This window comes from Rhipicephalus microplus, chromosome 1 (assembly GCF_043290135.1).
Source record: "Rhipicephalus microplus isolate Deutch F79 chromosome 1, USDA_Rmic, whole genome shotgun sequence".
Taxonomy (NCBI): Eukaryota; Metazoa; Arthropoda; class Arachnida; order Ixodida; family Ixodidae; genus Rhipicephalus; species Rhipicephalus microplus.
The window spans coordinates 237700780-237716969 of NC_134700.1; the positions used below are offsets into that span (position 1 = coordinate 237700780).

General features: G+C 48.5%; 1 protein-coding gene across 2 annotated transcripts in view; it reads right to left on the minus strand.

Moving 5' to 3' along the window:
* Window positions 1–4605: 4605 nt before the first annotated feature.
* The window catches only part of LOC119166221 (A disintegrin and metalloproteinase with thrombospondin motifs 7-like), a 129457-nt gene continuing 117872 nt past the window's right edge, over window positions 4606–16190 (minus strand). For both annotated transcript variants that reach the window (XM_075891662.1, XM_075891663.1), the window contains 3 exons: window positions 10081–10416; window positions 8683–8865; window positions 4606–4944 (listed from right to left, as the gene is read on the minus strand). In XM_075891662.1, the coding sequence (XP_075747777.1) occupies window positions 4786–4944; window positions 8683–8865; window positions 10081–10416 (678 nt within the window). In that variant the 3' untranslated portion in view covers window positions 4606–4785. The remainder of the gene's footprint in view (window positions 4945–8682; window positions 8866–10080; window positions 10417–16190) is intronic.

Sequence of the window (16190 nt, forward strand, 5' to 3'; positions counted from 1 at the left end):
AACACTGGCGGTACAAATGGTCCGCTTCACCGCAGTGGAAGCACAAAGGCCGGCGATCAGGAGTGCGCCAAACATCAGATTTCCGAGGCGAAGCACGTCTGTCGTCAAGGTAGTGCGCCGGTTGTTCCGCAAGATGCACAGGGTTGGCGTAAGCGGGGGCGCGCGCATCGAGGCACTCTACTCGTAGTACCGTAGAGGCTGCGCCGACTGAAGTGAAACTGTAGGAGGTGCCTGAACAAACAGCGGGGAAGAGGAAGCTGGGCGCCTCAAGGCTTCCGCATAAGTCGCACGGTGGTAGTCAGCCGGGGCCGGTGTGGCGTTATCCAGACTCACAGGGTCACGCAGGGCATGATGCAGCTCGTCCTTGACGATACTTGCAATAGAACTCACCGTAGGTAGTGGTGGTGTGGCAGACTTTTGCAGCTCCTCGCGTACTATAGAGCGGATAAGGTCGCGCAGACACTCGGTGTTGTTCCCAAAAGTCGTGAGAACTTGAGCAGTGGACGTGCTCGCTTGCCGGTCATACAGTGTGGATCGATGCTGAAGCATCTTTTCCATCGTGACGGCTTCAGACAAAAACTCGGCGACCGTGCTCGGAGGGCTCCGTACAAGGCCAGCGAAAAGCTGCTCCTTAACTCCCCGCATCAGGTGACGCAACTTCTTTTCCTCTGTCATACCTGGATCAGCCCGTCGGAACAGGCGCGTCATATCTTCCACATAGGTCATGACAGTTTCGTTGGGCATCTGGATGCGGGCCTGGATCGCTCGCTCCGCTCGTTCGTGGCAATCAGCACTTCTGTAAGTGTCCAACAGCCGGCGGCGGAATTCGGGCCACGATGTCATCTGTTCCTCGTGATTCATGTACCAGGTACGTGCTCCATCCTCCAAATAGAAGTACACACGCCGTAGTTTGGCCGCGTCGTTCCAGTCGTTCAAAGCAGCCACGCGTTCGAAGTCGGCCAACCAGTCCTCGACGTCTTCGAGCTCGGTGCCATGAAACGGTGTCGGAACCTGTGGACTTTCGAGGGTGTACCGAGTCACCGGGGGGTTTCCCGTTCCTGTTAAAGTGGTTTGAACGGACGTGCTCATCATACTGGTGTCAACTGTAGGGTCAGCTTCGGGTGGTAATCCCCTGATCCTGCGGCTTGTCCGATGAACGGGAGTGTGGACTCGCACTGGGCTTGTGGTGCTGCTTCCAGGAGGGGTCTGAAACATCCGTGAGGGGCTACCCCGCACCTCCACCAATTGTCACGTTGCTCCAGGGGATGTCGACAAGGTCTATTGATGTCTGAGCAACAGGGCTCTAACCAAGCGCGTCGGTTGGGCTTGTTTTCTAGAGCGGGGGTCCACGCGCACTTCTTTCTTCTTCGTGGTGTGAGCTTTCACCTTGGCATACGACCCACTACTAGAAGTAGGTGGCAATATGATTATGAGAGACGCCGTAGTGGAGGGCTCCGGAAATTTCGACCACCTGGGGTTCTTTAAACCTCATTAAAGCGTGTACGCTGGAGCGCTAGGCACTGTTGCGATTCTACCGAAGAAAAAACAAATGGCAGCATATCCACGGAGTGAATGATCGAGAGTGGGGCGAAGCATTCGTCCGTCCATTCGTCAATTCGCCCGTCCGTGCGTGCTTCTGTTCGTGCGTCCGTCCATGCATCCGCCCCTGCGTCTGTTCATGCGTCCATCCATGCATCTGTGTGTCCGTTCGTCCATCTATTAACACTGCAAGTACCACCATCTCGCATCTTTTCATCATATATTCCCCATATAGAAGCACTGCCATCCAGCGGACATTCCAAGGACTAAACGAGAGCTGGCACACGCACACTTTCTTACGGCTTGCGTTTCGTGTCCAGTTCCCACCTTTCATGGTATATACTAGTTCACTGTATTCATGGCACTACGGCCCAACGCTCGCTAGACCTTTCTAAAACATAGGAGGTTACGCCGAGCGAGTAAAACGTAGCAACCCTTTCTTGTCTTCTGTGCGTTGTTGAACAATAAAAAATACACAGCGTGCGCGTTAACTAAAAGCCGAATTCTACTGTCTCTCATTCCCCGTTAGTAGCCATTGGCATGTACATTGAGCACTATCTTTTATTGTTCAACAACGCACAGAAGAAATCTCTCGCCGGCACAACCTTGGAGGTCAAAATGTTATACGTGTTACATACTACAACGGCTACGAGAGACGAACGGGTGCCGCTAGAAGCAGCTTCGCTCCTAAAAAAAAAAAACGCTTAGTTTTTCGCTGTTTACCAGAAGCATCATTGATGCTGCTTTAGTCATTTATTTTAGGTGTGATGCAAGCAAAAAGAGTGAACGCTGGTAGCGCGGCGGCCTTCTAAGCGAGCGTCTGTTATGTGTACGCGCGCCACACCAAGATTCGAAGAGTCCGTGCCGTGACGTCATGCAAGTTTTCCACCAGGTGGCGCCACTCCACCTTCTCGGGGCTAATAGCTTGCCAATACTTTTGAGCTTGTTGAGGAAATCGACAACATATAGACACACGTTGAGCATAATCTTTCCGCAATAACTTGCCATAACAAACTCGTTGGGCGTATGAGGAAAACGCCTTTTTTTTTTCTTCAATGCACGCTAGCCTTCTATGTGCCTGTGGTGAGAAGGCAAAGGTCTGGATTCATTTTGAGCAAGAATTTTTTTCCCTGCATGCTTTTCTAGCATGAGTTCCTCTATAGCAACATTTATGGAATCCTCGGTTTTGTCGTCATTTCTTCACTTTTTCTACACTCCCTGAAATGACAACTAGCCGAAATGGCGCAAATATACACTATGGGTTTTCTATTCCTCGCTCGGACCGTTAGAGAAAAAGAAAACGCAAATACTGCACAACCAATAGCATATCCGAAAGCGAGGCGCCACGCATGTCGCTTGCGTCGACAGCGCCACCTGACGCCTTTAAAGTGTAGTAAGCTCAAAGCGCGGAGGTCCACGCCAGCACTGTTCTCTGAATCGGCGCGCTTGCGCCCAGCGCGCACAGCTGTACGACTGCGTGACACACGCTTCTGCGAAGGCGCACGACTCATAAGCGGCCGAAACTCGTGGACGCAGCTTGGATCGGCGTGTCGTTAATAAGCGACATAACCGCGGAAATTCAGCGCTGGAAAAGGAACCGGTGATGGCCTGACAAGAGCGATGTGCGATGCCGTAGTCGCGCCGAACGTGGTTTGCGTTGTCGTGGAGGAGGCGCTCGGGGAGATCCCGGAAAGGAAAAAAAAAAAAAAAAGCTTGTATTTTTTGTCTATTCTTTCCCGCGCAAGCACAGCTGGCGGGTCTCGAGCCACTGATGCTAGAAAACGCCGCCAGCCACGGAACCGCGGCTGCGGGCTCTTTGCCGCTTCGCTAACAGCAGCCGTTCTCGTGGCTCGTTCCAGCACGCCGGATGCTATCGGACTATGGTGGGGTCATTTGTGGGTGCGCGCGCAGTGTTTTGGCCGTCTTCCAAGACGCCGTGGCGAGGGAAGCAAACAAAAAAGGACTAAAGAACGAAAGTCTCCGAAAAACCGGTTCCAACTGAACTACTGTTCTGCCTCTTCCTGCCGACTTATTTGTTGATTATGGTCAAGGCCGCGACGCTCGGTACGACTCTGAAATGAGCGCGATTTTCTTTCTCCGTATATTAATATACCCACCTTTCCTCGTGAGCGTCCGATGAAATGCGTGCGGAATCCGTGCCGCAACCCGCGCCCTTTAGCGAGGACCGCGCGGTAAAAAAGCAGCCGCAGCTGTGTTTTGCCCGTTACACCAACAATGCAACTCGCGGACATCTTTCTCTACTCAGAAAACAATAACACATGTGACAAATTATAGCGAAGAAAGGGAAAAAAAAAGCGAAAGGAAGACATCTGCAACGAGTCGAGAAACGTTGCCATTTTTATATATAAATATACAAAGGGAGGTAAACGCACTACACGCGCTCTCGATCATACCCGTCGCACTTGCGACGTATCTTCTTCGTCAAGTCGTACGCTATAAATTCGAGAAGAAGAAAAAAACTGCGACGCAGCAACAAACATTGATTGAACGTTTCGAGGGGAGACACAGGTACAAAGTATGCAGTACTTCGCTGTACCATGCACAATAACGTCCATCACCCGCTACAAGAGGGCAGGTGGCTCCTTTGGTGGACAGTCGGTGGCGAAGGGGAAACACCTTAAATGTCAGGCGCAATACTATTTGGCATTCGTAGTTTGTCTTTGATCATAATGGCAGACAGACAAAAAAAAAAATGACAACGGAAAAGGGCGTTTGTAAAAAAGATTTGGTGAGATATGGTTCATGATTATAAGCGCGATGAGAAGACAGTGCGATGAGGCGGAAAGAGGGTTTTGGCAAGCACTATAATGTGCATTTGTGACTGACTTGAAGACACGTAATCTTATGTTTAAATTGGAAACTCACCACTGCGAAAATGAGCCTCTACGCACTCGGTTTGCATAACCTTACAGTATCTGTAAAAGACGTGTGCACGAGAAAAATGGGTGTGCTACTTGAAAACGCAGAGAGACAGGGACAGAGACACGCCGTGGCACATGCACCTGGTGTTAACACGCTGGCGCTTAGTACCAGCGGCGGCACACGGACGGCGTTCCACAACAATCCGACTGATCAATCTAAAAAAAAATGAAACAAAACACGAAATCACACGGGTGTTGGCGAGCGGCGAATCAGCAGCCCGTGGTGGGGGACGAAAGCCCGAAGGCGAAGGTGGTACAAACGGGTCGCAAGAGAGTCCCGACACAGGGTGGCCGTCGCTCGCGATCAAGGCACCAGCCGCGTCGAGGAACCGGGCGTTGAGTCGTGGCACGGACCACGGTTGCAGGCGCTCGAGTTGGATGGTCTTCGCGCCGGGTCACACCGGTCGCGCAGCGGGCAGCTCACTTCGCGTTGTCGCGTGCCCGGCCCGCACTTGACTGAACACTGAAAAAATGGCAGACAGATAGAATGGGGGAGGGGGGGTCAAGGGTGTTGATGTATTGACGAGATATTGCATTAGCACTCAGAAATGCGTTAATGCACACCAACTAATCCTGTTCGAGGCCGTGAAGACCATAGGACAGAGAAGCTGTAGGAACGCGAATAGATGTGATTGGCTGGCGAGATCAGGTGTGTCATCATAACCCTTTAGCAAGTATACCATCTTTCGTTTTATTATATCGTCATTCACCCCTCCCCCAGCGTACCTTTATTACGTAACTTGAGAAACACCACTTATTCCTCCTCCTTTGCCTCCTCCTCCTCCTCCTACTACTACTACTACTACTACTACTACTACTACTGCTACTACTACTACTACTGCTGCTGCTGCTGGCTGGCGCGGTGGAGCAGTGGTTACTGTGTTTGTCTGTTGAACCGAAGGTCACGTGTGCGATCTCGGCCGCGGCGGTCCTATTTCGATGGAAGGGAAATAACAGAGTGCCGTGTAATGTGCGATATCAGTGCGCGTAAAATAATACCTGATGGTCCAAATTTTCGAAGCCTTCCGCTGCGATGTCTGTGATAATCACATCGTGGTTTTCAGACGTACCACTCCGAATATTAGTATGCACTACTACTACTACTACTACTACTACTAGTACTACTACTACTACTACTACTACTACTGCTACTACTACTACGACAATGACCTTTAAGACAGCATCATTAAAAAGTTTTGAGTGTCTTCATAAATCTCCTTGCAAGGGGTTCACCACTAAATACAAGAAAAGTGAAACTACGAGTTTTCAAATTTCGTGCCAAAATCCTGAGTGCTCTCGACCCAAACCTGCGAATGCGGCCACAGCCAACCAAAAAACGCGAGCGCAGCGCACACGAGGAAGCCGCGTAGTGCCACTTCTGTTTCCAATCTTTTCTTTTCGCAGCACTAGCGTCATCGCGTCTGTAACCTTGTCGCTTTTTCGTGACGTCATCTTGTGTTCTGACGTAACCGTAGTGTTTCTTGGAGCGGGTTTGGCGTCTAGCGATCAAATTATTGAGAATTGTAGTATTATTCTTTGACATGCTACTACAGCTTCTTCAAAGTTGGGAAAATGCGTCAGTGCTGGTCAAGGTAAACGATGAGTAAGTGTACTATTTAAAGTAAATGATGCGTCAGTACTATTTAAGGTCAATAATAATCCCTCTCTTCACTTCAATCGCTCAATCAATCCGGTTAGGGTGTTCAGCTTTTGACACAAACCCTGCCGCGGTGGTCTAGTGCCTAAGGTACTCGGCTGCTGACACGCAGGTCACGGGATCGAATCCCGGCTTCGGCGGCGGCATTTCTGAAGGAAGCTGAAATGTAGGCCCGCGCGCCCAGATTTGGGTGCACGTTAAAGAACCCCAGGTGGCCGAGCTTTCGGAGCCCTTCACTACGGCGTCTCTCATAATCATATGGTGGTTTGGGGACGTTAAAGCCCACATATCAATAAGCTTTTGACACAAAGGGTGCGGGCGCGATCCCGGTCTTAGAAGTCACATTTCGACGAAGGCGGAATGAACGAAGTCCGTGCACTTAGCCTTGGTTGTACGCTAACGAAACCCTGCGAACTCGAAATTAACCAAGCACTACGGCGTGCCTCACGATCAGGTCGTGGTTTTGGCATCACCGCTATTTTTATTACTAAATCACTCAATCAAGCCTAACGTGTAGAGTATTCAAGCGACAAGTAGGATATGCTGTATCACATGCAATGGTTCATCTATAAAGCAAATCGCGCACGCTGCAGAGCGGAGCCAGCAGCTGCTACCCGAGCAAGATAAAGGTCGCGAGACGCATGCGCGTAAAACTTGCTTAATCGTCTTCCCAAGTTGTGCGCAGGTTATTTGAACCTAATCTTTCAATGCGCAGCAGGCAACGTTTTTAGTATCTAGAAACGTTGGCTGCAGGCTGAGACCACGATACCGATGTAATATAGACTAGGCCAGCGAAAGCGGGAAATAACGTAGGCTCAATCTGAGTAAGAGTTTCGACTATGTGTGCTTTTATTAGACGCGAAGCAGCTCTTTAACTAGTCTGTGTAACGCTATCACTCCGTACTAACGCACCGCAGGTGTTGGCGCGGTGCCAAGTAGGTCACACCGCTGCTGCGCGTTGACATCACGCTCCCTTCGCAGTGCGCGCTGAAGTCACTCTCTCTCTCTCGCCTGCCGCGGCGCGCGCAGCTGTCGCCTCGTCCGTTCACCCCATGGAGGAAGGAATAAACTGAGGATTGGCCGTTACGTCACATTTTCTGAAGCTCAAAGCAGAGAAGAGTGGAGGACTCCCCCTCACAATGTTGGGCACGCTACGGCTGCTCGCGCATGTGCAACGGGCTTCAGCGAGAGGGAGGCAAGCCGATTCTGGACGCACCGGGTGGCACCGCCATCACGATAGACGAGCTGGAAGAGCGAAACTTTTGTGCTGATTATCAGCAAACGTGCTGCAATACTCGCTTGTGGAGTGCCTGTGTAACATTCGCAACCTCATTACGGCTCATATAGTGATTCTACAATAAACTTGCAGCTTTGCACTTCGCATTTAATCCGCTGAATGTAAAAGAGCAACGGCGCGAATCAGCCGGATAATCGCCACGACAGACTGTTTTCTTCTGCAGATACGGTAAGTTCGGGGTACGGAACATAATGTAACAGTGAAATGCTATTTAATTTGTCTTGCTATTTAGCCAAATGAAGTACCTCCGAATCATACTTCGCCGTGTATGTCACGATAAGTGCGCACGAGTATGTTCGCAGCAGCGCGCGAGTGGGCCGACTGCGACCATATAAGAAAAAAAAAAAACTTGGCCACAGAGAAGGTTACCGCACGCAAAACACGAACAGGAAGCGATAACTCGAACAATAAATTACCTTCTGTGTCAGGAACATGTAATTCTTGACTCGGCAAGTTCCGGGTGTCTGTGTCAGGAACATGTAATTCTTGACTCGGCAAGTTCCGGGTCAAACAGTGGACAACATACTGCTTTCCGATAGTTGCGACTATCGTACACGAGTATGGCTAACCGCAGCCTCTCGCATCAGCATAGAAATACTGTATATGCTACATTTACCTAAAGGTAGCATATACTGTAACTCTACATCAGCAGTACCACCAGCGCCCTCTGGTTTTGTTACCACGATGCGCGCCCGCACCACCTCTACCGGCCGCCACACTCGTCTGCGGGAGCGGCTGAGAAGTGTGCATTTCGACGGCCAGGGCGACGCTGCCCTCATCGTGGAAACTCCAGCGCTGGTTCCCTCTATTTACTATAGACATTATAGAATGGCAATACAAGGGCTGACGTACGCTGACGTCACAGCGTCAGCCTTCGTTGAAAAAATCGGCTGTTCCATTTGGCGCCTTATGACGCGTTCGCTGCGTCATTTTAAGATCACGGCAGATTTTCTATGTGAATAACGGAAGGAAAAATGGAACGCTAATTCAGTCGTTCATTCAACCATGATTGAATGGCTTAAACGTAGATTTTTCTGCCCCTTTCTACTTCTAAGAAGCATGCACGATAATATAATTGTGCCACAGCGCGTGAGGGTTAATCACATCACCGCAAGATGTCGACCCCCTGGTGTTCTGTACCATGAATAACTTGTGGGTAAACAGGCGCGTGGACTAAACGTCATGCTGAATTTCTTAACTTGCTCGTCCCCACATCTCGGTGAAAATCGAAGGAAAATGACAACTACCCTCGACCATTCCGACGTTTGCCACTGCACACACGGGTCGATGTTGCACGGAGACTTTTCCGGGGGCTTTAGGTGCTGCGGCGTGTGGAGGAGACAGGACTTCTGGGGAACCTCCTTCTGCGTCACCTTGTCCACGCACTTCACCCGCCGGTGCCGCTCGCCGCCTCCACACAGACGAGAACACTGTGCAACACACACACAACACATTACAGAGCTCACTCACGGGCGCCAACGAGATTCGTGACGGGTTAAGGACTTAAAGTTGAGGGTACGTCGGCTATCGGCATGGCGTGGAAATGCACGCAGAGAGGCCGCAAATACACAAACGCGAGCGCATTTATTTATTTATTTATTTATTTATTTTAACCTTGGCATATTTCTTCTCCCCGTTTCGCGTAGAGCAGCGTTCTGGAGTACAAAAACAGCGTCTCAGTCCGTTGCGCCACTAATGTGAACGTGATGCTTACTGTCACGTCATATAGACTTGAGCAAACGGCACTTTGAGTGTTACTCACCTCGCCTTTCGCTGCAATAGTCGCGAAAAAGCGGGAACGACGTAATTCCCGTCATTATGGTTCGAATACGCATCCCCAATGATCAGAGTTTCCACGACATATCACGATAGCTTGCGTCTCTGCAGCTATAGCGTTGAGTTAAGCGTTCGGGTAGCGGGCGCTGCTCGAGGCGGCGGATCTATATACGCTAACGTGCGTGTTAATTGACGAACAGTCTTATTATTGCGACAGGCTCGCGCGAAATTGATTGCTCGCAGAACAGCGGCGGTACGAGTGGAATGCTGCATAGGCTACTATGTCTACTGTCTTTCTATCTGTTTCATAACAAACGTAACTTAGGTACGAGAAGGTGTAGGTAACATTGTTGAGTATTAATCAACATTAAAAATGTAGAGTAGCGTTTGTGTTGCAGGTAATGACAATGAGAATATTCCGCGATGAACAGCGAGACCAGGGCTCAAGAATTTTTTTCTCGGCTGTCTGCTGAATTTACCGACTTTCAGTTCCACGATCTTAATGATTTAAGTGAACCTCTCCCTGTCTTCTTTTTTTCCTCGTTTCTCTCTAAGTGAAGCTCTCAACGCTATGATCAGCGCCACTTCCAGGACTATACAGCATTGTCGGTATACCGAAAATAATGTTCGTCCAGGGGTACACATACATAAGTACTAAAAAATTGCGCTGCAATTAACGCCCGAGGTTGTGGGTTCGCTGTCTACCAACCGCAAATTTTTCTTTATCTCATCCACTCTGGTTTTCGTTTACCTCATAACAACCTTCAATCAGGCTAATAGCAGCACAAAATACGTATTAGGTTTTCGCGGCTTCAACACCTATTCATGTTAAATAAATTTAACTGCAAAGTATCTCTAGCCAGACTCACCTTGGACCACTTAGAAGCCCGCCAGGCGTAGCGTGCGTCCTCCAGGACCACCACCTTGCGGGGCACCGGAAGGTCCAGAATCTGGGGCAGGCCCGATATGCCGGACAGGTTCCAGAAGTCGCCGGGCGCGTCTCCCAGGGGTATGTCGAGCACGGTGTTGGACTGAATGTCCACCACGCTCGCGGTGGGCCGCGGAGGGGCGTCACTCGACCTCGAGTCGCAGACGCCGTCGCTGCTGTCGTTAGCTGAGTCGCCGCCGCTGCAAGGCGCTGCGGTCGCAACAACGGTCGTCTCCGTGGTCGCGCAGAGGTCGGGCCTTTCCGGTCCACACACCTCCTGGCGAGGAGGAGGAAAAGACCGGAGCGAGTCGGTCGGGGCTGTCGCAACAGGTCGCACATGCTCGAGGTTGAGTTCAGTCTTTCTGGCGTAGTCGGGTTGGATCGGTATACTGTCCGCCCGTCACACCACGCCATAAGCATCTTGGAATGTAAATTTCTGCTCCCGACCGCGTTGCAGAAATTAGGTGCCTTTTCTCATCGTCTAACCACTACCACCACCATACAGCATATCTTGATTTCTATTTCTTTCTTTGTCGCTCTATGCATGTTTAACATGTTCCATTTCACCGAGCAGTTTTTTTGCTTAACTCTCACATTCATTGTACTAGGTAAAGAGGCCTACCCAATTGTTGCGGCGCATACCCACTTTGAGATTTTTGCGAGCACTAAAGGTGTATTTAGAACCGTCTGATATAGCTAAGCTGTTAAAAAAGGAAGCGACGAAACGGCGTCGGATCAGGGTATATAAGATCGCGGTGCGTATCCGTACACAAGAACGTACGGACTTCTAACTCCCCATCGCTCGCGAGTCTGGTGTAAGCACACGTCCGCGCTTTACACCCCGCCTATCGGAGGAAGCTGCCAACGCGATGCCTTCGAATCCGGTTTGCACTCGGGCGAGACCGGCAACGGCGAGAGATGGATGAAGCGTACGATTGCGTTACGCAGAGGCGGTGACCACTGAGGCACGCACGTATCGGAGCTGACATCGCGTTTGTTATCGACACATTTCACTGTGTAAGTGCACTACGGTATAAGTATACGTGTCGCTTCGACTCTCTCTCCCTCTCTCTGGATTACCAGCAGATACACTCCTAACGGAAAGGCGGGAAGCGCGACAAAGGTGAGGAGCCGAGGAACGTGCTCCATGTAAACGAGCATTGATCGGCAAATCTGTATCTTTCTTGACCGACTACGACGCTCATTTCAATCCACGCACACCCGGTGTGATGGTCATCGGAAAACGTGAGCTGCAAACGCGAACGTGGTGTGTGAGCTCTGTTTTTTTTTTTGTCTGTCATCATTGCCGATTTTCTTCTTTATTTATTCATTTCTAATTCACCAAGGTGTAAAACTCAGTGACACTCGTTGATACGATAATTGACCCGCGAGTGTACAGTGTCTGTCGTGGTTCCCACTTCAACGATTTTTATCGCTTTTTTCGCGCCCCGCACCACTTATACGACCGAAGAGTTATAGTGCAACGATAGAGATTACGCAAGTATATGTCAGATGCAAGCGATGATCGTTTTTGGCAGCTCTTCAAGAAAGGCGTCATTAGCTGCAGTGTATTGATATTTTTTTTTTCGTTATATAAATTGTGTTTTGCGTCTTGTTGGTTTCGTTTAGGAAGCCTTCTGTCAAGGCTAGCGTCGATGCCACGTCCGGTCACTGTAAGACACAATGGCGTCAACCAGACCGTTTTAACGTTAACCTAAACTATCTGGGACGAACAAATGTTTCCTCAGCGCATATTTTTATAGCGCAACACGACCGAGAGTTATATATACATCACGAAAACATGCGGCACGTACGTAGATGTTTTGCGGCAGGTATGCGGATGTTCTATGCGTCTGTATACAATTGTCTGTTACCGCACTGTCCAAGCTTATCTTTGTTATTTCTTTCTTACTTAAATTTATTCACAGGAGCGGTTGGCAGTGTGTGCAATACTGCCTACTCCTTCTTTCCAGGCCTAACGGAGCATAACACGCGTCATTCTGTTTAAAAACGAACGAGAAAGACGCAGCCCACGTTCAACAAAAAAAAAAAAAAGTTCAATGACCTACAGACAAGATGAAAAACAGGTCGAAAAGCACCGGCTGCTCCGGCCACATTTCGATGAAGGTGAAATGCCTGAGGCCCAGGTGCTTAGATTTTGGTTCACGTAAAACAACGCACAATGGTCCGAATTTCCGGAGCTCTCCCCTGTGGCGTGCGTCATGGTTAAATCTTTGCTTTGGGACAAAAAGCTCACACAAGTATTATTATTATTATTATTATTATTATTATTATTATTATTATTATTATAAAGCAAAAAACTTAGTTCACATTAGGTCCAAACTGGCATCTTTTATTTTAAATATATCACCAAGTTTTGCGTGCACGTGCATGAACCACAGCTTTTTATCTTCATTCTTTCTTTTTCTCTCTCTCTATTTTTTCAAACTTGCGCAGTCCGTAACAGCTTTCCCGAGGAAATCGCTGCCACCACCTTCTTATTTCAGTTTCTGCAACGTCTGCCAGAACATTTTGAAACTATATAGCGATTCGCAACAAAGAGTACGCTATAGCGTACTTGCAACGCTTTATAATAACAAATTTATCGTGATGTATAAGGCACACCTTTGTATTCGTTTTTCGCGTAACCACCCCTTATGTAATAGCCCCTTGGGGGTCTTCAAGGTAATAAACTGAACTAAACCGAGATGTCGGAAGCGCTGCAAATGTTGGCGAAGACAATATACGCAGGAGCGACACGGGCGATGTATATTTCACTACGTTACCGACTATAGTCCCTCTACGACAGCTTCCGCATTTCACGCGGATACTGTCAACCTACATGCAGCATGGCAACTGTCCAAGCGTTAACCCGCGCGCAGAGCCCGACTATACGGCACCGCAATGCGGGAAGATAACGAGAAACGCAATGTAACATTGATCACTCGCGCGTCGAGTTGCGCGCGGGGAACGTCGTTCAATATTCACGCGTGGTACGGCAACGAGTGTTGCGATGCTCCGAGTTGCGACGGCACATGTTATCTCACCTGGTGGCTCGTGTAAGGAGCCGGGAAAAAAAAAAGAAGAAGAGAGGCGTTTAATATTTTCAGAGTTTCGCTCGCTGCCCGCACGCGGATATCAGAAAGACATATACAAGCGGCTTCACAAGACCATTTACGGATCGCTTTTATAATATGTAGACGATACTAAGGCAGAGTCTTTTACGATGCCCAAAACCATAAAAGTTTGCGCCTCTTCGTGTACCGCGACGTTTTTACTAAACCCATGGCGCCTAAGCCTATAGGTATTGCAATAAATCATTCACAATAACTCCTTTTCGTAGAATATTGCTGCTTCTTTTTTTTCTATCGGAATGAAAGCACGAAAATAAGAAGAGCACAGCTTGCAAAAAGTCGTGCAAGGCTGGGTCACAGCAGAGCTGGTGAACCAGACGTAGAAGAGAACGAATATGAAGAAGGTAACTATAAGAGAGCACGTACCGGTTAATGATGATGATCATTTTTATACGCCACGCGGCAAACTATATACTGCATACTATACATGGCTATCCTTCTTCCTGTCTTTTTTTTTCGTGATGTTGCTTTGTATCTGTCTCCCTTGCTATGTTTTTTTTTCTGTCTCTGTCTTTCTATTTCGTTTGATGCGTTTGTCTCTCTCTCTCTCTCTAGTCGGTTTCTCACTTCCTATCTCTTGATCTTTTGTTCTTCCCTCAGTTATTTCTCTTTCCCTCTCTGTAATCGGTCTTCACCTTCCTACATCTTTTCTTTTTGTCTCTTTTCTTTCTATCTGTTCCACTAGCTGTTTCTGTCTTTCTCTGTACTCGTTCTCGCATCCTCCCACCCGTTACCCATTTCTTTCCGCCTTACAATCACTTCCCTTCGCCACCGCCGTGCTGTAATATACAGGGCTCTGCCAGCGTGCGTGGGTAGCCGATTAGTTAGGACGCTCACACTCGAATCGCAGGCACGCGAGTTTGAATCTCGCCTAGGCGAAAACATACTTACTTCGCCAAGAATATTTCTCTTTCTGCCTTCCTGTCTCTCTCTTTCTGCTCGTTCTCTCTCTCCCTTCGGAGTTATCCCATCCTACGCCGGTGAAATCGACGCGCACGTCTTCTGGTGGCGAGGCAGAAGAGGAAGAACAGGAGGGCCATAAATATAGAGGATGAAGACGGCGCGGGATGGCATGTGATAATGATAATTGTCTGTCTATGGCACACGGCAAACGTCGACTTTTAGAGCCATGCTGAAAAAGATCACGTGGAGGGAAATCGCTTAGCTGGATCTGCGAAGGGGTAGTAATAATGAATGTTTAGTAGAGCGAGCCAAATAGTGCACAGTTGTCCAAGGTGGGCGACGCCCCTAGTCTAGCACGACGTGGGCCTAAGCCGACAGATTGTCTCTGGTTATTGAGGAAATTTTCCAACAGCGGATACCATAGCATTGAACGATACTCGCTAATAGTATAGCATCTGTATACGCAAACACCGTATATTCCTGCCATTTCCTGCTTTTTTCTGCACTTCAAGGAACTCAACACCAATTTCCCTCAACCGTGCCCCTGTCATGACCATGATCCCCAAAGCTCCATTTCCCCTTCTCCATCATTTCCGCTTCCTGTCCCCGCATAATTCATGCTTCACTATGCATGTCTTTGAGTACTCAGACAATCTTGCAAACCCACCAGCTTATTTTCCTTTTCCTGTCACGTTTAGGGCAGGTGAAATAGTTTGCCGTTGGTGTACAGTATATATCAAGCAAAAAAGTTGTTGCGCCGACAAAAACGCACGTTTGAGAAAACGATGGCTCCAGCCTCATTCCCTATTCCCGATATCTCCTCACTTCGCCCCAATCTTCGAGCTTTCTTCAGTATATAACGTCTAAAGGGTAACGGATTAGACACACAAGTACAGGTGGTCCCTGCCCCGACTAGAAAACGCACCTGTGATTTTTCCGCTGTGATAATGATGCGTGCTGCGTCACTATCATACGCCAATTTACGTTTCGGTACACCCACACGCATACCGTAATTCCCTTTCGCTGAATAGTTAGCTCCCTTTGTATCTTATTAAGTACTACTTTCTTGTTCTTTTTTTTTTCTGTGTGAGATACTATAGAGCGCAGCCAGAAAACAACAGCGCACGAATAACGTGTCCTAAATCTCATCACCCCCTCCTCCCCCTCCCCCAGTAAAAATACAGCAACAAAAGAAAACATTCCTATAGGAGCTATATGACAGAACTGCCTTTTCCTCGCTTTTCTCTCGCTCATCGTTTGTGTTTCATGTCTCAATATAACCTTCGGCACTCTTCTGGGTCATCTAGTTTTATTGACGGGTAAAATTCAACATTATGAACAATTAACATAGTGGTGGTGGTGGTAACGCTAATACAGACAGTGTTAGCTTAGTCACCTCGTTCGCTATTTAAGACTTCAAAGAGCAAGCGCTCACGCACGCACTTTCATAAAAAAAAGTTTACAAAGACACCCTTAGAGGCCAGTTCCCACTCGTGTATATTTTAGCCATAAAATCTAAAAATATACAAGCCGAAAGAAAAAAACGTTTCTGCTTAGTTAGAATAGTCGCAGCAGATTGATTCGCTATATACTACATGAAAAGTATGTTGCAAAAAAAATCTTTTAAATGCGAAGCATTTCTTAGTGAACTTCGGCGAAATCGAGCGTATCTATGCAATCTCCAATGTGGCTACGCGTATAAAGTCCGAAGAACGCTTCTCGCGCGTTTTGTAAAGAAGCTTCGACGTCTGTAAACAGGGTTAAAAGCACGGGAAGCTCCCCGATGCTGCTGTGTCAGTAGTCACGTGATCATAGAGGGCGGTGGTGAGCTTTGGGTTGGGCGGAGCCTACGCGCGTGACGTCGCGACAAGTATTCCTGCATGTCGACGGCACCCATCCCTGTTTACATACATGTAATGGGTATATACGCTCAGCCAGTCTTGATGGTTTTCATAGGTCTCACCATGAAAACAATCAGGAATCATGGGATTATGAAGTGCCATGTGGGATGGAG